This window comes from Mustela erminea, chromosome 7 (genome assembly GCF_009829155.1).
Source record: "Mustela erminea isolate mMusErm1 chromosome 7, mMusErm1.Pri, whole genome shotgun sequence".
Classification (NCBI taxonomy): Eukaryota; Metazoa; Chordata; class Mammalia; order Carnivora; family Mustelidae; genus Mustela; species Mustela erminea.
In genome coordinates, this window is record NC_045620.1 from 112,324,539 (window position 1) to 112,345,845 (window position 21,307).

Here is a 21,307-nt window from a genome sequence, read left to right on the forward strand (position 1 = left end):
AGCATATATGTAGGGGATATGTCAAAAATCCTGACTAAGTAAAGACTTGCAAAATTAATATGATAGTATAATCTGATCACAGGTGTAATATTAAAGCAGTGAAGTTAACGTTTTGTAGCTATTAAACTGGTAGAAATATTTGAAAGTAAGATCCACTTTTGACAAGGTAGATGTGAAATTGACACGGTAATGACAGATTCTGTTGATGTGAATCCTGTGCTCTTTCTGGACGATTCATCAATTGACATACTCGGCAATTCAGCAGCAAGTGAAATAATGCACAGTTTTGTGCAGTCTTTATAAGGATATGCACGTCCCTTCCTTGTCACAGTGCTAGTTTGGTTTCCCCATTTGTATGATTCCACTGCACCCTATTCATGAAGTTGATGCTGGGGCTCACATCCCCCAAGTACTTACTCTGTGCTGAATTCTCAGTGCTTTGAATATATGACCTCATTCAAGTCAACAACCCAGCCAAGCTGGGTATGGTTTGATTGCCATTTCATAGGTGAAGAAATGGGGGACAGAGAAGTGTTCAATAAATTGCCCAAGGTCCTAACGTTAATGATAGTGAAACTGGGATTCACACCCTCTGGAGGTCTTGTTTGAGGCCCTTGGTTTTAATACTTTTTTTTTTTAAGATTTTATTTATTTATTTGACAGAGAGAAATTACAAGTACACTGAGAGGCAGGCAGAGAGAGAGAGAAGGAAGCAGGCTCCCTGCTGAGCAGAGAGCCCGATGTGGGATTCGATCCCAGGACCCTGAGATCATGACCTGAGCCGAAGGCAGCGGCTTAACCCACTGAGCCACCCAGGCGCCCCGAGGCCCTTGGTTTTAGAGCCTGGGCTCATCTCTCATCCTCACGATGAGGCAGGCATAACTGACTCATCAGTGTCTCACTTGTTCCCTGTTATCACCTAGCACATTGCCTGGTGCATACTAAACAATCAGTAAATATTAGTTTAATGCATGAGCAAGTAATTAATTACTAAGAAAGGTAAGACTATATACTGGATAACATTCCTTGCAGCTTTATCTGTGATAGTTAAAACAGAAATGTCATCTAAACAAAGAGAGGAGTGGCTATGTAGTTTATCCTCTGTCAACTTAATAGACTGTTAGATAGCTCCTATGAATGTTAAGGCTCTGTAGCAGTATCTAACATGAAACAGTGTGGCTATGTAGTGACAGAAGAATGCACATGTGGACTATAGTGTTGTAACTGTAACCCAGATGTCCTTGTAGGCTTCACCAGCTCATGGGTATAGGTCACAGAGTGATAATGAAAAAGCCAGCGTATGCTAGCCCCAAACCCTTACCTTCTTACACAGAACCTTTATCCCTTCTGTCCCTACTTTTTGTGTGAGTGTGTCTGAGGATCCCCAAGGGTGCTTTGTTCCTCACCTAGTTCTGGTGACCTGTAGTCACCACATGGCATCTGCCCAGGTCTTCCTATCTAGATCCTTCCAGTGTCACTACAGATAGAGCCCCAGGAGAGAACCATTCCCCTGCCCCGTGTAAGGCCCTTCCCCAGAACTCTGTCCTGCCTAATGCCTCTTCCCACTCCTTGAAAGGGCCAGGTTGGTGGTAGTAGCCTGCAGAACTGGGAGAAAAGTTCTTTCTCCGACCATGTCCTGCTGATTGACTCCTGGTCCCTAAAATAATTCTCCTTCTGTCCAGATTCTCACAGAGATTGCAGATGACAGAAGTGAAGTGCCAGGAGGGCGGAGAATTTTGTCTGTTTTGTTGACTGATATTTGCCAAATGCTTGGAATGGGACATGCCCATGGTAGATCTACAATATATCTTCATTGAATGAGCAAACAACCACTTTTGAGCTTCTAGCCTTCACTTCCATCCTCAGCGGAATTCATGGGGACATGTGATGGACCAGCAGTGTGCCACAGAGTTTTCTCAGTGATGGAAATGGTCCAATCTATGCTATCCAACAAATGCTGTTCATTTCCTTTTTCATTGTGTTGTTCTTGAACCTACACCCCTACTCTTCCTCTGATGTCTATAGCCCAGAAAACCCATGTGTCTCTCTGTTAGAGGAACAGGAAGCCCTGGTGTGATTCAACTTATGTATTTAGCTCCCTTGAAAAGTTCATGAGCCTCCCTGATCTGCAGTGAGCTAAACCCTCCCATCTGAATTAGGCCTCTGTTAGTAAACTCTATTATAACCACTTATGAAAAGCATGCTTCTGGAAGAAGAACTTACAAGGGCTTGAGGCAAGACTCTGGTGAGTTTTGAGGGACAGCTCTTGGTCCTTCCATCCTAAGGGCTTTGTGGGCAAGAGCACCGCACCAAGGTTTGGGATACCTGTGTTCTGGTCCCATTTCTGTGACTACATGGCCATGAAATCCTCAGTACACACAAAGTCTGTAGCTCACTGTCCGTAGAATAAGGTGTTTGAGTTAGATTATTTGGTAGATACTTTCTAGCACCTCTGTGGAACCTTAGCACTTTCTGCAACATGGTTAGAAAGTTAGTAGTTAGAAAACTACTCCAGTATATGCTTAAGTTATCATGTGTCAGGAAAACAACAAGAACAACAACAACAACAACGAGGAGTGTTGAAAGAGGTATAGGTACCTTCTGGGTTCTTTCCCATTTGGAATTTTTGGGAGATGGGTGTGAATTGTGCGTTGAGTTCTTATTTGTAAAATACTGTGCTATGGAATACAGGAGGTACAAAGATGAGAACACCATAGCGTCTTTCCTACCATATTCAAAACAAAGTAGAGGGAAAATAAAAAATAATTATAACACAACATAGACTGATAAATGACACAAGTTGTTAGATGCCGGCCCCAAATTTGCAATTGGCTCTAGCATTCTTTCTAGAATACAGCATGCCCCTTTCTTTGGAGGAACGTTCCTTTTTGGGAGGCCATCTTTGGGCCAGACGTTAAAGCGCTGCCAGAATTTGGACTGGTTGTGATGTCAGAAGGCTGGAGTGCAATTTTGTGTTAGAGATGTGTTACTGAGGTTTTGACTTTGCAGGTATTTTAAAATTTAGAATTTAAAATTCTAACATGTAAGTCCTTTCTTGAGGCTTAGAAATAAACAAATAACAAGCAGGTGTTACTGAGCTTAGTGGGAGTCTGAACTTGGTCCCTGGAGACACCACAGAGCTTGAAAATTACGGTAAATACTAAGAGGTTTTTAACCTTTATTTGTAATACTATTGTATGTAGCTTAAGTGGTATTACTTGGTACTAGGCATAAGTGGTATTACTTGGTTTTGGAGGCAGCGTTCTGCAGTGATATCAAAGAACATACCAGGCAGCGGTGACTAGAATGGCATTGTGTCTGTACAGAGTTTTGCAGTGACAGCATTGTAGAAGGTGGGGTCTCTGAGGATGACAACCTGCCATCCTTTGATGAAACCTGTTTCCCTGCCCCTGAGGGGCAGCATTACCACCCCCCCAGTGTGATATGCTCATATGACTCTGCCAAATGAAGCCCACTTTTCCTAACTCCTGAGCATTTTATTAACTGTGTTGTCAGTAAGAATGAAACTTAAGTTTGAATCCGTGTCTGATTATACATTATACTTATAATTCAATAAAGCACACCCGTTAGCAGAGGAACCCCAATCACTTCTACACAAATTGCAAGGGTCTGGATAGTCATTCTTCCCCATTTTAAAATGTAAATCCCGCCATCCCCATAGATGAGAGGGGGCCGTCTGGATGTCATGGTATTGACTGACTTGGTTAAACTCTTGAGAACCAGAATTTCAGGGTTGGAAAAGAACCTGCAGATTGTGTTATGGAGTCACCCTTTTTAACAGACGGGGCCACCGTAACCCAGAAAGTGAAAATACCTGCTTCACTTTTCAGAGGTTGTTTCTAGAGGATACCTCCGTCCCAAGGTGTCTGGGATTTTTGCGTTGACTCTGCAGCCTGCAAAAGCTGCTGTGTTTCTTTCCAAAGGGTGAAAGAGCCCTGGTGTTCAGGAATTTCGAAGACAGAGCTGCACTAACCGCTTCTGTGGCTCAAGGGTAGGAAGTCGAATTTTGTGATAGCATTGATGAATGGAGCTCCTTAGGTCATGCAGAGGATTCAACGAGATCAGACTAGATAGCTCAGTGCTCTGGTGAGGTTGAAGCTAAAGGAACAGAAATCCATAAACAAAGCTGAGATGATGAATGGCCTCATCCCAAGTTAGAAGCTCTAGTGTGCATGTGTGTGGCAGAGCTCCATATCTCTGGGATTGTAAACAGAACATGGTATTGAAGCATTTGCTAATGCACACAGCATTAAAAACTAGTGACATTCTTGGAATTCTTGTTTGTATTAAGGTTGATATTTTGCATTTGTTGAAATCTGCAATCCCTTTAACTCGAGCCCAGTAATAAACCTCAGGATTTGGTAAGTGGAGATGGGATGAACGTGGTCTTCCTAATTACCAGAGCAGGTAAAATAAAGAGATTCTCTCTGGCGGGGAGAGAGTGGTGGGTGCTGTTTTTAACTCCTATGAAAGCTTTTTTTCCTTTGCCCCAAGATTTCTTTGGACTCTCTTTTTTTTTTTTCCTTTTGCTTGTATTATCAAGAACATGAATCTCTCCTCTCACACGTTTAAAAAAAAAAAAAAAGGAAAAAAAAATCCTCTTCCCAATGGAATGATTCTGTATCTAATGAGTTTTAAATTAAACCTTCTGGAATTTAACTTGTATCTGGCTAAATAGTTACTCAAAAATGTAAAATGAGGTCCAGGAACTCAAAGCAGATTTATAGTGCACATTTTGTGTGTTGGTAATAGAGAAGCCTGTTTATATCCTTACTTCTCTGTCCTCTTTCTTTTTCCCTGGTTCTGACTCCTGTGATGGCTGTCCGTCCTGGTCCTGAGCTGTTAGTTTCTATTTCTACTCATTCTGTTGCTCTGTATCTGCCTTTACTGCTTGCCCTATATCCTTGTGGGAAGAAATGGGAATCTGGCTCCTGTCGCTCTCTGTACAGCCCCGATGCTCTCACTTTGTCCTTGTCTCCCGCGCTCCTGCCACTTTCGAACCCCTGTCTCCCCTCAGGATCTTGGCTCCTGTTATTTCTTCTTTTGCTGATGCTCTTCTGCCAACTCGTGACATCACCGGATTCTTCTCCTCTTAGGTACAGTTTGAACGCCGCCTTCTCGGACAGGTTGTTCCGGACCCCTATATCTCAAATGTTTTCTTGGAAGACCCTGTGAGTCCATCTACGTTAGCAGACAGATAACCAAGAATTGGCTACGGACAAATTTAGAGCAGAACAATTGTAAATCTCTACATTCCACAAATAAACCCCAAACCTAAATTATAGTAAATGCCTGCTAATCTCCAGGCTTTCTCTTTGGCTCCTGTGTAGGGCTAGACCCCCTCCACCATCCTGTCTGGGCTTCAAAAGAATGTGACCTTCATCTTTGCTTTCAGCTTCTGGGTTTGGTTTTTGGTTTTATTTGTTTTTGTTTGTTTGTTTTCTAGTGATGCCTACTGAATTAAAAGGCAAGTAGGCAAGGTTTGTTTTTGTTTTTGTTTTTAGAGCAGTGGGATAGGTTCTTAAGTGAGCAGTGGTTTGTAGCCTTAATTATTAGCTAACGTTTGTTACCCAAAAAGCTTTAGACAACTACAGTATGAACCCACTTTCTGGCTGAGTAGACTTCAAGGATGCCCTTCAAAAGAGGGAGTGGGGGACGCCTGGGTGGCTCAGTTGGTTAAGCGGCTGCCTTCGGCTCAGGTCATGATCCCAGCGTCCTGGGATCGAGTCCCACATCGGGCTCCTTGCTTGGCAGGGAGCCTGCTTCTCCCTCTGCCTCTGCCTGCCACTCTGTCTGCCTGTGTTTGCTCTCGCTTCTCTCTCTATGACAAATAAATAAATAAAATCTTTAAAAAAAAAAAAAAAAAAAAAAGAGGGAGTGGTGTAGGGATGTGTCAGGGAAGAAATGAAGTGATAACGTTGACTTTCTAAAGATTTTGTTGCTTTTTTTTTTCCCTCATACTCCCAGGGATATCAGCAAAAATGGTGCAGCCCTTCAAGGGAACATTATTCTTCTAATCAGAGACAAGTGGGAAACTTTAAGTAGCTCTTCAAATCAAAATCATGTGTGTGTCTGTTCTGTGAAATGACAGATGTAGGTTTTTCTTCAGATGGAGGTTTGTTTTCCCTGTTCTGCCTTAGCCACAATAACTTGAAATGGTCTGTCTGCTGGCACGAAAACCGAGGAGGTGGGTGGAGGGGCCAGGATGTTGCTGCAGGAAAGTCGAGTACATTCCGAGGGCGCCTTCTGGGGACAAGCAGCTGAAGCATTTTTTATAGTCAACTGAGATAACAGGAAAGAAGGAATATGGCTTTTTATAGTCTGACTCTTGAGAAAATTCAGTCCGCTCATATTGGCCAATTATCTCCCAAATGAGTATCTCTTCGTTTAAGTTCCAGCTTGTGACGTAAAACGTGACTGTTGCATCAGCCCGGTTTTTCGAGTACAGCAAGTTGTTTTCTAGACCAGAGCGAATGGTGGAACCCACTGAGACACTTGGCGTATTTAAAACCTCGAACTTGGATCCGTCTGCTCGTTCTGACCTCGTAGAGTACTACCGTGAGATAGACCGAGTGGTTGTCGCAAGGTTAGACTTTCTGGAATAAGAAGCTGTGGATCCATCTACCTCGTTATTTGCAGTAGGTCCCAGGGGACCACGGGATGCCCTAGGGTGAATTAGTGAATTATGGTGGTGGCCGGAGAAATGTCAGGCTGCCAGGGCGATGGAATTTCTCAGCCAGCATTCTACGTTACACCCCCTGGTTACACGTTCCAAAATATATGTGCCATAGCTAGACCTACAGCCAGCATACCACAGGCTTCCCGAGTCAGCCTTAAAGATAACTTAGTCTTTTTCCTCCTCATGTGTTGAGAAGGTTTTAAAGAATGCTGGCGACACAGACCATATATCACTACGTGATTGTTTGGAGAGCGGCATGAACTTGGGAAGCAGAAAGAAGCCATTCATAGTTAAATCCTGAAGTTTGTAGGTTGATTTTTAAATTTGTTTTCTTTGATATAAAAGATTATTGAGCTATAAAAAGCGAGCTTACCACAAAGGACTCAACCTGTAGTTATTGAGTTGAGGCAGAGAACTTGATATTGTAATTTAGATTTTAGAAAATGCTGGAATGGGGGAATAGATATTTTACCTCTCCATCATAAATAGTTATAAAGAGTGCCCACTTATGGGTTAGAATAAGTCAAACAGAAACTGTTTTCTTATGAACAGAGAGAGAGACACACAAGGTTACCAGAGCTGTATGGTAGGATATGACTGTATCCACATACTCTGGTGCATCCTTGACACTTGCATGAAAGCTGCTTTAAAGGCAGATTTAAATAAAACTGATTAAATTCCTGTTAGGTTCAAAAGAAGTTGATGTTAGGAACATCTCACAAAAGTGAATTGGTTAACGTTTCTGTGAAGGGGAAAGATGGTTACACATATGAAGTTATTTTAGCTTTGATTGTAGGCCGTCTACATAGCACCAGAGGACCACATGATCTGCAGACCGAAACTGTGCAAAATCACCTGAATAATCAATGGAGAAATGACCAGTTCTATGACCTTTTCAGTCTTTTGTCAAAATATTAAAGCTTTCTTACTGTAGGTTATAAATGTATAGGGCAATGCAAAAATAAAAGGGAAGCTAAGATTAATTTACTGCTCTACAATTTAAAATGTTAGGGACACTGATAATCAACCTGTTTTATTTCTTTGAGGAGAACTTACCAAAAGTAGTTTGAACACGTTTGCCCTCTTATTGTGCCCGTACGACATGTCTGTCTTTTCTCTGCTTCAGTGAATTGTCCTGTTCCTTCCTGGGTCTGGATCTGCTTCCAGCGTTGGTGCTTTCACAGCTGTGAACTCAGTGTTCCTTCCATGTCACTTCCTCTGGGACATCTTCATCTTCTTCCTTACAGTGACTTTCCAATTTAGTGAAATTCCACAGTTACTGCTTTTTATTTCTGGGTTACACTTGTTTGTGCTGACCCCATACCTTCTGTTGATTATGCACTTCTGTAAAATGTCCAGTGAGTTTATTCCCATGAGATGGGGGAGGGCAACACGACTGCCTGCTGTCTGTCTGTCTGTCTGTCTGTGTGTGAACTGAACGATGGACGAGCAGGGACCAGATGCCGACCGTCGTGGAAGTGACACGATGGTTTGGTGATCATGATAGGCATCGGTTATTCGCGTGGGGATTTCTGGACCAAAATGCTAGCGGTGAAATTTGTGCTTTATGTACTTCAGCATTAATATACTGTGACAACTGAAGTGGGAACCCTGCTGTTTGGGGGCTACTGGTGTTAGGTGTCCAAACGGTGGTCCCTGAAATTCAAGCACGTTGGAACCATGCAAAGTGAAGAATGCCTTAGTCTGGTGGTAAACTGTTTGTAATACATTTAAATCTTGGCCTGATGCCCCTTGCCTGTTGCACATCAAGTGAATCCACTGTAGCCAAGTGACCTAGAAATTGAATTGAGAAGTGAACAGGGAGTTATGAAGTGTTTGACTCAACCACGGAGTCAGCTTTGACTCCTCTCCTCTTACCTAATACCTCAGTGGAGTGGGCGCTGGAGAAAGCACATCAGCTTCCATCCAGCATGGGCAGGCCCTGGACACGGTGTCTGGGTGGCCCCCTTGGTCGTTTTGTCTGGCTCTCTCCTTCCTCCTCCACGGTCCCCTCTCTTCCTCAGCCTGTTCATTACTTCCTGTGTCCTGTCTCCGGGTACCGATTCTCCCTCTGTCATTATATTTGTGTGTGTCTCTGTTCCCATTGCTGTGATCCGCATCTGGGTGGGTTTCAACGTGTGCTTCGGTGACTACCGTCACCACCTAACTGAATTCCCCACCTTCCTCGCTCACTTCTCCAGCGACCCTCACCTGCCGTCATGAGAGAGATCTTCCCGAGAGTCCGTCTTCCTGAGTTCTCTCCTTGGGGTCTCCCAGCTCCCGATTGCAGAGTAAAACTCACATGTCTTACCAGGCAGGCCTTTAAGGACTTGCACTGTCTGCCTCAAGCCTGCCTCTCCCACTTCATCACCTCTCCCCTTGCCTCAGGAACCCAGAATTTTAACAAGACAGCTGTATTCATGATCTCCCAAATATGCCTGCTTCCTTCCTTCGTGTTCCTCGAAAGCACTTCTCTTGGTTTTTCTGACCCCTGCCCGTTCTCAAAGACTTACCCTAAATGATCTTTCCCGTACGGTCTGTCTTGATTTCCCAGAAAGGTGTTTGTTCCTCTCTGATAGCCCACCAGATTTGCATTTTATAATTTCCAGTTGTCACTTCTGTGCTGATCTGTGTTGATAGCTACCCTGTATCATCTGCTCAGTTAGCTTTCATGTTCTCAAAGGGCAGGGGCTGGATCTTCAGGAGCACCAGGAATGGCATTGGACAAAGTGGTAGGCGCACATTGTTTCATTGTTTCATTCAGTGTTCTATCTACCTCCAGCTTTCCTCTGGAAGCTGAACTGTGTGCTAGAAGTAAAACATAGCAAGATGAGGTCCCTGACCTCACAAAACTCCAGCTGAATGAGCAACTGGGAACGCGTCTAGAAAAGGGGACAATGAAGCAAAGTCTAAAAGATAAGGAGGTGTCAAGTAGGTGAGCGGGGCTGGAGTGGAAAGAGTATTCAGGTCGTGGACACGGGATGGGTAAAGCACAAGAGGACCCTGAATACTGAGGAAATGAATGGAATTCAATTTAGCTGGGTAGTAGAAAATAAGGTGAGACCCAAAAACCTTCAGAAGGACCAGGGGTCCTGTGATGGGAAGAAACTGGACATATCTGATGAGTGTTTACAAAGGAGGACCTCCAGGACTGGATACTTGGATGGGTGAAATGCAGGAGCAACAGTGGGGTTTCTGTTAAAAACCACTTGGTGAATGGAGGTATTAGGGGAAGATGATGAATTTGATTTTGGATATTTCCAGTTTGAGTTGCTTCTGGAATCTTTACATGAAGAGATATTGTAGTAGAGAGTTTGGAGCTCGGTGGAAAACTTTGGTTAAGAAGTACAAATTTGGGTGACATCAGCATCTGGCGTGGTAGAGAAGGAGTATATAGCATTAGCAAAGATGAGGAGGTTAACATCAAACCTTAAAGCATACCAATACTTCAAAGGCATAGGAAGTGGAGTCTGCGCAGCATGTTAAGTTGAAAGGGACAGAGAGGAAGGAGAACAATGGGTGAGTGAGATGTGATGGAAATCCAAGGAAGAGTGAAATGCGTTTGTTGGGTTTAGCAACCCGAAGCCTATAAGTCACCTTCGTAAGAGGAGCATCCTGTAGAAAACAGGCAGGGTCCAAGCTAGATGGTAGTGTGTGGAGAAGTGGACAGTTCTTTGAAAGGCTGATCATGGAGGAGAAAATTTAAAGAGGGTAGAAGCTGGAAGGAAATGGAGTTGAGGGGCTTTTACTGTTCAAGCTGGTAGGAATCTGATCATGTTAAAAGGCTGATGGGGGACGCCTGGGTGGCTTGGTTGGTTGGACGACTGCCTTCGGCTCAGGTCATGATCCTGGAGTTCCAAGATCGTGTCCCGCATCGGGCTCCCAGCCCCACGGGGAGTCTGCTTCTCTCTCTGACCTTCTCCTCACTCATGTTCTCTCTCACTGTCTCTCTCTCAAATAAATAAATAAAATCTTTAAAAAAAAAAAAAAGGCTGATGGGAAGAATTTGTTAGCGATAAAGAAGTTGTCTATAAGCTGAATTTAGACAGAATTTAAAACTCCCCTTACAGTTCTTGACCCCATATGTCCTTTTATCTTTCTTTATTCTAAATCAGTTAAAGTTCATACTTCTAATCACTCACAAACGCATCTGCTGTTTCACTGTGATCTTATTATCCCAATGAGACTGCAAATTCCTATACAGCAGGGCCCACACTGTTCTCCCTGGTTCTGGTTAGCACTTAGCTCCCTGTCTTAGTGAAAACCCTCAACACATACTTTTGGCACTCCCCTGTGTTTCTTTGTTTATTTTTTGAGGAGATAACTAATGTCTCCTGTGTGCCAGAAATTATTCTAGATGCCAAGTATATAAAAATCACTAAGCCAGAGATATCTCTTTTTCCCAAGGACTTTATAATCTTGGGATACAGTTAATAAACAAGTAATAAAACACAAAAGCAAAGTAATTATAGAATGCAAAAGATAGATAATAATCTTGAGTGACGGGGTACCTGGGTGGCTCAGTGGGTTAAAGCCTCTGCCTTCGGCTCAGGTCATGATCCCAGGGTCCTGGGATCGAGCCCCACATCGGGCTCTCTGCTCAGCAGGGTGCCTGTTTCCTCCTCTCTCTCTCTCTGCCTACTTGTGATCTCTGTCTGTCAAGTAAAATAAATAAAATCTTTAAAAAAAAAATAATCTTGAGTGACTATGTGTGTGTATATTCATATCTATGAATATATTTATATCTATCTATATATACATACATCTATTTATATTCATATATCTATATCTATATCTATCTATATCTATATCTATACATATATAGAGATCTTCTTCTCCCTGAATTCTTTCCATTGTTGGGGAGAACAGCCATAAGCAGTTGGAGAGTTAAATGACATAAGAAGACAATGAGTAACAGAGACTATTGTTTTCTTCATGTAGTTACTTTGTTGTTGACTGTTTCTAAAGTCAGCAGGAATGTAATGGTTATAATGGGCTGTGTGTTTTGGGAGTTTTGTTGGTTGGTTGTTACTTAGCATTTGAGAAACTAACCAACTCTCCACATTTTCTCTTTTCCCTTTTAGTCATTTGCCATCTTCCATGTATGAATGGCGGCCAGTGCAGCTCAAGGGACAAATGCCAGTGCCCTCCGAATTTCACAGGGAAGCTTTGTCAGATCCCGGTCCACGGTGGCAGCGTGCCAAAATTGTATCAGCATTCCCAGCAGTCAGGCAAGGCCCTGGGAACCCATGTAGTCCACTCCACTCATACCTTGCCTCTGACCATGACCAGCCAACAAGGAGTCAAAGGTAAGCTTATTTATTTTCTTTTTGCCCATTCATCAGACTTCTGCTAACCTGTCAAACCCACACGGAAGCGAGTATCTGCCCCTGGCAGGGCTGGTATTGAATCAGAAACAAGTTATGTGGTCTGTGGCCCAAGAAATGGCAGCAGGGACAGAATACGGGCCCAGGTCAATGGCTACAGTACTTTCTAGACCACAGAGATTTGGTATCTAGGAAATAAACCAGAAAGGAGCCCATCCTTCTGTGCTGGCTCTGAGCACCGAAAGCTATTACCCGCACATTTCTGGGAAGGCCCAGGAAACAGAAAGATGAGCAAGGCCGTGTTGAGGACAAATATGCTCTTGGATCACATGCTACCTGCTGGTGAATGCCTGGTTTATTTTGTAGTTGAAGGGCACTTAGTTTTAGTAATAAACAATTAGTTAACCTCACTGGGCTTCAGTTGATTCCTCTGTAGAGGAAGGTAAACTAGGTCACTTGGAGCTCAGGAATTCTATGACTAACTCATTCTTTTAAACCTGGCATCTCCTCCATGCCCAGTTTTTGGAAAGGGGTCAGAGAAGAGTGACTGGCCTTTACTCTGTAAAACTTGAGTGTTAGCATCACAAGATGAAATTGTATATGAAAGCAACAGAAAGTAAATACATAAAATATCACACGTGGGTCTTTGGTGGGTCACAAAGTGCACACGAGTATGTCCACACTCTTCTGTTCGGGCCCAGAGAATGACGCTTTGTGAAATTGTTATTTCCTCTGTTGATGTAGAAAGGTGAATCTTCCAAGTTTGGCAATGGAAACTCTGAGAGATGCAAAAGTAATCAAACTCTTGAGTCTTTACTACTATCCTTTGATAAAATGTACCCAACAACCATAGGCAGCATGGATTTCGTAGTTTCCTGACTCTGAAAAACAAATTTTTATCTCATGAATGGGCTACTGGGAGAGGCTTTAATTTCTCTGTGTACGTCCAATTTTATCCCTTAAAAATACATAAATTCAGGGCTAGTTTGTATTTGAGATGTATCCTTTTATTCTCCAGAGTTGATGGCCCTACAGCAGACATGCTTACGCACTCTATATTTTATGCCCTGGGTGGGGATACACATATAGCTACATACGTGTGTATGTAATATTTGCTCTTGTGCCAATTTGCAGGTTATTCATGACTGACTTTTTGTCCTGATCTCTTTTAGTGAAATTTCCTCCCAACATAGTCAACATCCATGTGAAACACCCTCCCGAGGCTTCAGTCCAGATACATCAGGTTTCAAGAATTGATGGCCCAACAGGCCAGAAGGCAAAAGAAGCTCAACCAGGCCAATCCCAAATCTCTTACCAAGGGCTTCCTGTCCAGAAGACCCAGACAGTACATTCCACGTACTCTCACCAGCAAGTCATCCCTCATGTCTATCCCGTGGCTGCGAAGACGCAGCTTGGCCGGTGCTTCCAGGAAACCGTCGGGTCACAGGTGAGCAACACCATCTAGCCTGTGTTAGGAATGCCTTCTAGATGTGGTCTTGTAGTAGTAGGAAAACCAGAGTTGGTAAGATCATCTTCTACAGAAGGGGCTGGCAGACTGACCCACGAGCCTGTTTTTAAGTTGTACTGGAACACAGACACATCCATTCATGTGCGTAGGTCTGTCCTTGCATTCATGCTATATGATAAAATTATGTTGTGTCGGTGAGATCATGTGACAGCCAAGTCCTAAAATGTGGTCTGCAAAGCCCTTTACAAAAAAGTTTGCTGACCTCAGTCTGTAATATTAAGTAGTGATCTTTCATAATTGCTGTTGTAAGTCCATGATTGCCTGTTTATATATTTTCTTCATTTAGGGTGATCTATGTATAAAATATGTGTCTGACGTGAGACATAGTATGTGAGATGAATTCTGCAAAGATGTTTGAAAACCTTTATGCCCTTTTGCAATAGCTTGTGGGTTGTAGGTACAGAGGAAATCTGACTCCTTTGTGTAGTAATAACTTGACATCTTTCCTCTCCTGATAAAAATTCATCACTAGGATGGCGATACAAGAATTGTTTGAAATGCATTTTAATATTGAATTTACATGTAACTTCAGGCCTATATAATAAAGTGGGAGAAAGGCTTGACTTTCTTTAAAACTCATTGTTGAATGTACATAGCAAAGGCAATGGAAATACATTGGTTCCTCTACCCTAACTACTTTGTGCTGCTTGCTCGCATGATAGTGATGTTGATTTGTCCTATGGTTCTCCTTGTCATTTTGATATGGTTTGGATCCCCCATGAGAAGAGTAGATGAGGTAACTATATTATAATTTAGCTGTTGTTATCTGAATATTAAAAAAAAAATACTGTGTGTGGGAAGTATTTGTAGAATCAATTGTTACTGCTTTGACACCTAGAAAATACTTTTTAGGTTCTGGACAAGTTCATGGTAGGGTTATACTCTTTCTTCCAGGGCAGTAAGACAAAATTGGTTTATAGTCCCAAATAGAAAAGAGCACCCATGGGGATAGAGTCAAGGGTCTTGGCTAGCGCCATAGGCCCAGCACTGTGCTGGGAAATCAGCTTCCTTATCTGTAAGGTAGAGATAAGAATATGGAGGTGTGTCAAGATGAGACAACATAATGTGAGCCCTGCTTTGCAACATTAGAGAACTCTGCAAGTGTTAGCTTAGAAGATGCTTATCTATCCAGATAGAGTCAAACTTAAAAATAGAGTAGGTGATTGCTCATGTCCTGTAATTTCAGTAAAGCAAGGAAGGCTCGATTTCCCCAATCATAACCTTTGTCACCCCCCTGCAGATACCAGACATAGGCCCACTGAAGGGCACCTTTTCATTCCTCAGTTGAAGACCAGGCTTAGACAAATGCTTTTTAGAGAAGGAACGTCATCAATTTAGCTTAGAAGTGAAGACTGGATTCTTGTGCTAAGCGCAGGTTCTGATAGGGTCAGTGGTCTAAAGAAGCTTCACACTTCACAATGTTGCCCTGGGTTGGCCTTGGAGAGAGAGGATGATTTTGGTGCCATTTGCATTGTTTAGTCATTCCGGCTTGGGTTGGTCATGAGAAAGGAAAAACCAGGTCCTTTTAAAACTACGTGCCCAGTATCTTTCTCCCTGATTTCCAAGGTGGAACACAGAGCCTAAAAAGTAACAAAAGGAGGCATTAACAAACTTACAACTTTGGTATAATAGTAGGGAGATGATTGCTTACCAGAATGGGTAAAAATAAACTGCTTTTGAGCCTCAGCTGGACAATACAGTCAAAGTGAATTGGGTAATTAGTGGTGTTGCCCAAATAATTCGAACTCTGTGGAATACTTTTTCCTTATCTGGATACTTTTCTGACTTTGGGTCTGAATGATCCAGCAGTGATCTCAGTTCTTAATTTATTTTGCATGTGTAGTCACTCATACACAGCTTCAAAATGAGACCTGTTTTCAGAAAACATTCTCACTGTCTATTTGTCTTCTTGTTACTGAGAAGTGTTGCCGGGTACCTGTGATTGCCCAATTAATTTGTGTAATTAGGATGATCTGGGCATTTAAAAATATACTGCTGGGGCACCTGGGTGGCTCCGACGGCTAAGTGTCTGCCTTCGACTCAGGTCATGATCCCAGCATCCTGGGATGGAGTCTTAGTGTTAGGCTCCCTGCTCCGTGCTTCTCCCTCTTCCTCTGCCTCTACCCCTGCTTGTGCTCTCTCTCTGTCTCTCTCTCTCAAATAAATAAAATCTTAAAAAAAAAAAAAAAGAATATAGACACTACTGGTAAATAGGCAGTAGTATACAAGATACATCCTACAAGGGTGTTGGAAAAAACACGTGTGCTTTCTTGCTGTGGTTAGTTTGCAAATAAAACTCCAGGAAGAGGTGTAGGTAGATTGTGAATGAATTGCAGAAACAACAGCATACATCCACTCAGGGCGCATTGCTTTGCTGAGTTGAAACACTCTTACGAGCTGCAGATTTTGGCTGTTGAGGCTTTGAATGCCTTAGAGTCATGGGTAAGCACCTCAGTTTTTGTGTTGCCAGGAGAGGTCATATACAGAACAAATTTGGCATAAATTGCCCTTGTTTCTATGGCACATTCTAATAATTAGATGGTAAACTTGGGGTTGAAGTACAGCATTTGCACATCATCCTTGAGGTACTCTGGCCAAAAATGCTTAACCTGAACCTACTCAAGCTCTTACACCGTGACCCCTCCAGCTCGTCAGGAAAGAGGAAGCCAACTAAAAGTATCACAAACATGCCTCCTCCCTCAGACAGATTCATAATGTGGGACATTATTGTCTGGTTTCTTCAAAAATCTTCTCATGGGAAAAAAAGGGCAGAGTGACTTTTCTAGAGAGAAACAAAGGGACACAGTGACAAATGTAACACATGAACCTTAATCAAATCCTGGTTAGAACAACATGCACACGCAACACCCCACTCTAAATGACATTTGGGGAGCAATTGGAGAAATCTAAACAGGACTGGATATTTGATGATATTTTGGAATTGTTGTTGTTTAGGTGTGGTAATGGTGTTGGGGTTATTATGTAGGACCGTGTCCTTTTTCTTGAGAGATGTATGTTGAAAGTTTTAGGGGTAAAATCCCGTGGTGTCTATAATTTATTTTCAAGTGCATTTTACATGGAAATACGGCAAAATCCTAACTGTTGTTGACCCTGGGAGGTGGGTATTCAAGTGATCATTGTATTACTCTTTGAATATGTCAGAGTCTTTGATAATTCCTTGAGGAAGAGAAACAGAAAAATGATCACTTTCTTGACTTAGAATAATCGAATTTTAAGCTGAACTTAAAAGCTATCACTTTGATACATTTTATGAATTTTAAGAAAGTAATTTTAGGGGCTCCTGGGTGGCTCATTCATTAAGCAGCTGCCTTCGGCTTAGGTCATGATCCCAGGGTCCTGATGCGAGCCCCGCATCAGACCCCCTGCTCAGTGTTGAGCCTGCTTCTCTCTCTCCCTCTGCCTGCTGCTCTGCCTACTTGTGCTCTCTCTATCTTTCTGTCAAATACATGAATAAAATCTTTTTTTAAAAAAAGTAATTTTAAAAGTTTCAACTTAGGAAAGAATGGGGTGGGTGGATGTGGGAATGGTAGACATGGGGAGGCCAGGGAAGAGAGGTTGGCCTTGGTCCATTTGTGAATTGACCAGGGTCCAGTCTAAGAAGTGAAGTTGAAAGTCAAGGTGAATGTCTGAGTTTTTGTGAAGAGTCAGGCATCAGGATTTGATTATGGGCTGTTGGAAAGAAAAAGATGGTGATGAGTTGGACCATTCTGAACTTCCTTGCTTCAGAAATCAGATAAATGCTCACTCTCCTTGATTAACTGACCCTGGGGGAGGATTGTAAGGTGAAGATGAGTAGGTACATCTTTGTTTTAAGCAGCCCCATCCTTGACTGACATCAAGAATGGTGTATTCTTGAGTATCAGTTGGGAGACCCAGTGTGGTTTCAGAGATGGAATGAGAGTGAATGAATGGAGAAGATTTAGTGGGCAGCAAGTGAATCTAGTGGGGATAAGTTCATGAGAACAGAGGGCATCTCTTTGGTTTGTTGTATTATGAAGAGAAAAGAACAGGAATAATGGAATTGGAAGTTTATAATATTTTTCACCTTGACAGAGGGTATCAAGATACGAGGGCAGGGGATGGAGTGGGGAGGAAGAATAAGTCCTATTGTTTTACTGTTCTAGAAAGTGATGTCCCATCTTTTTTATTTTTAAAGATTTTATTTGTTTATTTGTCAGAGAGAGTGAGCACAGGCAGACAGAGTGGCAGGTAGAGGCAGAGGGAGAAGCAGATTCCCTGCTGAGCAAGGAGCCTGATGTGGGACTTGATCCCAGGATGCTGGGATCATGACCTGAGCCGAAGGCAGAGGCTTAACCCACTGAGCCACCCAGGCATCCCGATGTCCCATCTTTGAGTCCTCAAAATAATTTCTTATTCTTTATATCATATAAAGCATTGATATCTGTGTGAATCTGTTGGGTACAGGCATCATTACATTCATGTTAAAGTATTAAAAGGATAGAAATTAATAGAATGTATGGTGTGGCTGAGAGAAATGGGTTTCTTGAATGTAGTCTAAATCTGAGGTCGTTAACAAGTCATAATTTTGGCAATTAGGTATCTGTGCTACCTGAAGTAAATCATCGTATGTTTGAAAACATTTTGGAAGGTTTGCTTACTGTATTGATCAAGTTAGAATTACATCTCCAGTGGTTACAATTACCATCTACTTTTAGTAAAATCTCCTGGTATTTCGAATGCTTAAAACTTGAACATTTCCATGCTAGTTTTCATCCCTAAGGAGAGGCCAATTTTCAGAAAATACCCCTCCAATTTCTTTTTTTGCATCACAGGAACATTGAATATATATACCTTTTCCATTGTACAAGGGTTTCCTTTGTTTTAAATTGGTTCTATTAACAGTGACCTAAATTTGAAATGTACTTGGCATTTGAGTTTTTGGTTGTTTTAAGCATGTTTTATTTGTTGCCCAGTTGTTGGAAACAAACATTTGCAGTGACCTAATGATGCCAGATGGTATGAAAAGACCTCGTCTGAGAAGTGTTTAGTATCATGATGTAGGGCTTGGGGTCCAGCGTCCATGCTTGGGTCTGCCATTGCCTAGTTGTGCAATCATGTGCTCTTTGTTAAACACGGGAACATGCCCCTTAATTAGACACAGACATTACAAAATGAGACAAAAAAGTTCAAGTGCTTCAAGACCTTCCTGTTGAAAATGCCAAAAGAGCAGAAAATTCCATGTATAAACACCTGAGTTAACTAAGAACAGAAATACTGGAAAACCTGAAGTAGGTGTAAACAGAAAATATATTTTTAGTACAGTGCTTTAGCACAGATAAAGATGATAAAACAACATACAAACCCTCTTTTGTAGTTTGCAACTATAAAATGTCCATACATTTAAAAAAAACCCATAAGAAATAAACTGTAAGATTAAATTCTATGATATGCATTCTGTAGAAAAAATAATCATTATGTGGATTAGGAAGAAGAGAAATGAGCAGTACTTGTTGTGAAATCCTGAAACTATTGGAAAAGCCTTTCTTTCCTTTAATTCCTGCTCATACAAGTAATAAGAGCTGGGGCAAAACTAAGTTAAAGCAATCCAAGAATTATGTGGGGGATCCTCTTAGAGGTTCCAAACGTTGTTTTATCAGTTCTCTTTAGACACGAAAAATGGAAGCAGAGTGGGCCTTTGGAGAAATAATTGGATATAATTGGAGATTTGTCTTTTTTGGCAGATAAATTCAATAACATTCCCAGTCTCTAAACCTTAGTACTAAGACACACACACACACACACACACACACACACACACACACACTTTTTGAAGGGCCAGGCACTTAACTTTTATTTCAAAAAAGTTTTTTTAGGGGAGCCTGGGTGGCTCAGTGGATTAAGTCTCTGCCTTCAGCTCAGGTCATGATCTCAAGGTCCTGGGATCAAGCCCTGCATCGGGCTCTCGGCTCAACAGGGAGCCTGCTTCTTCCTCTCTCTCTGCCTGCCTCTCTGCCTACTTGTGACCTCTGTCTGTCAAATAAATAAATAAAATCTTTGGTGGGGGGGGAGACTTGCTTTCCTTTAAAAAAAAATTTTTTTTTTTTTACGTAAACATCATGGAGAAATTAACAGAAAAGTGTGAGCTCATCAAAGTGGAAACTAGCCTAATTATGGCTGAAAGTACTTAAAAAAAAAATCTCAATTCTTCTGTGACAGGACTTTGAAGAAAAATATTTCTTGGTTTCTACCACACAGAAGCCAGTGAGAAAGTAGGGGAACAGATGCCAGGTCTGTCAGTTCCACATGGCAGAAAAAAAATACGGATGGATGGATAGATACCCGTGTGGCTTGTTACCGATGTGCATATAGAGACAGACTGCAGACTTTGAAAATCTCTTCTCGGTGATGGAAAATGAATTTAGTGCTCAATTAAGGAGGCTGGGACATGAAGTTCTGCTTAGAAATCTGTTCTTTAGTTTCCGCAGAGTCACCTCGGCCATGACCGCAAGTGCATTGCTGGAAAGAGGCGTAAGGCTGCGACAAAATCGCTGGTTGAGGGTATTCTGATGGGGAGGAGGCCAGAATCATGCTAACATTTCGTATTGGTTATTTCCCTCCACTGAGTCCACAAATGACATATGCAGCTGAGACTTCTAAAGAAGGAACAACTGGGGGCGCCTGGGTGGCTCAGTGGGTTAAGCCGCTGCCTTCAGCTCAGGTCATGATCTCAGGGTCCTGGGATCGAATCCCGCATCGGGCTTGCTGCTCAGCAGGGAGGCTGCTTCCCTCTCTCTCTCTCTCTGCCTGCCTCTCCGTCTACTTGTGATTTCTCTCTGTCAAATAAATAAATAAAATCTTTAAAAAAAAAAAAAAAAAGAAGAAGGAACAACTGTAAGACATTTTACCAAAGACGCTTGGCCTCTCGCGGATGTATTACCCCTTCTGTGTGAAGGGGAGCAGAGTCCGCCAGGTTGGGTCAGCCGTGGGTACAGGTGTGCATGTGGCCCTCGGCCCGTCCCCATTTCCCCAGCCACATACTTGGAGGGGCAGGGCCATCCCCGGTGAACTTGGCCTTCATCTCCCTGCAGATGTACTGCCAGGCAGTGACTGGGAAGGATGGGCCAGAGTTACCAGACATCGGCCTTCTCTGTGAGCAGAGAGCCCCACCGGCGGTGTCTGATTGCATTTACTGACGTTTGGCCTCCTTCAGGTGGAATAAGTCATTAACACCAGGCACTTCCTAGGACATCTGGGTTTTTCTTCAGTGTCCCACTCAAATACTCCTTTGGCATAATCGAAGAAATATTTAATTGAGTGTTAGTGAGTCTGGTTGTCTCCAGTGGCTCTAAAAAGGCCACCTTTGCCAAAGCTTACCTGTGTCGGCAGCAGAGCTATCCCTGAGCGTGTCCCACACATGTCAGTGACGGGAGCCCGGGGCTCTCTGGCGGGGGCTGGTCTTGTTCCAGCAGCCTCTGCCAGACCTTCGTCGTGCGAGGCCCCTCTTCCTTAGAGCTGTAAAGATCAATAAAGACAGGGATAAAATCCAAAGGGAGAAAGAGCTGCATGTCACTGAGCTTCTGCCAATGGCAGGGAGAACTGCTAGTTTGACTTGGAGCGAACGTAGGACTAAGACATTAGGATAATCAAAATATAGGTTCATAGAACTGCGGTAGAGTCCTTCAGAGAATGGTGGATGACCCAGACATTCCCCTTCCCACTGCCCAACACCGGTCTTCACCCGGGCCAGTGTTTCTGGGTGCCTCCGAGTGT

General features: G+C 42.7%; 1 protein-coding gene across 11 annotated transcripts in view; it reads left to right on the forward strand.

Annotated features, from left to right (window-relative positions):
• Positions 1 to 21,307, forward strand: part of LTBP1 (latent transforming growth factor beta binding protein 1) — a 406,687-nt gene that overhangs the window by 198,517 nt on the left and 186,863 nt on the right. For all 11 annotated transcript variants that reach the window (XM_032352967.1, XM_032352969.1, XM_032352970.1 and 8 more), the window contains 2 exons: positions 11,785 to 12,009; positions 13,200 to 13,474. In XM_032352967.1, coding sequence (XP_032208858.1) covers positions 11,785 to 12,009; positions 13,200 to 13,474 — 500 coding nt within the window. The remainder of the gene's footprint in view (positions 1 to 11,784; positions 12,010 to 13,199; positions 13,475 to 21,307) is intronic.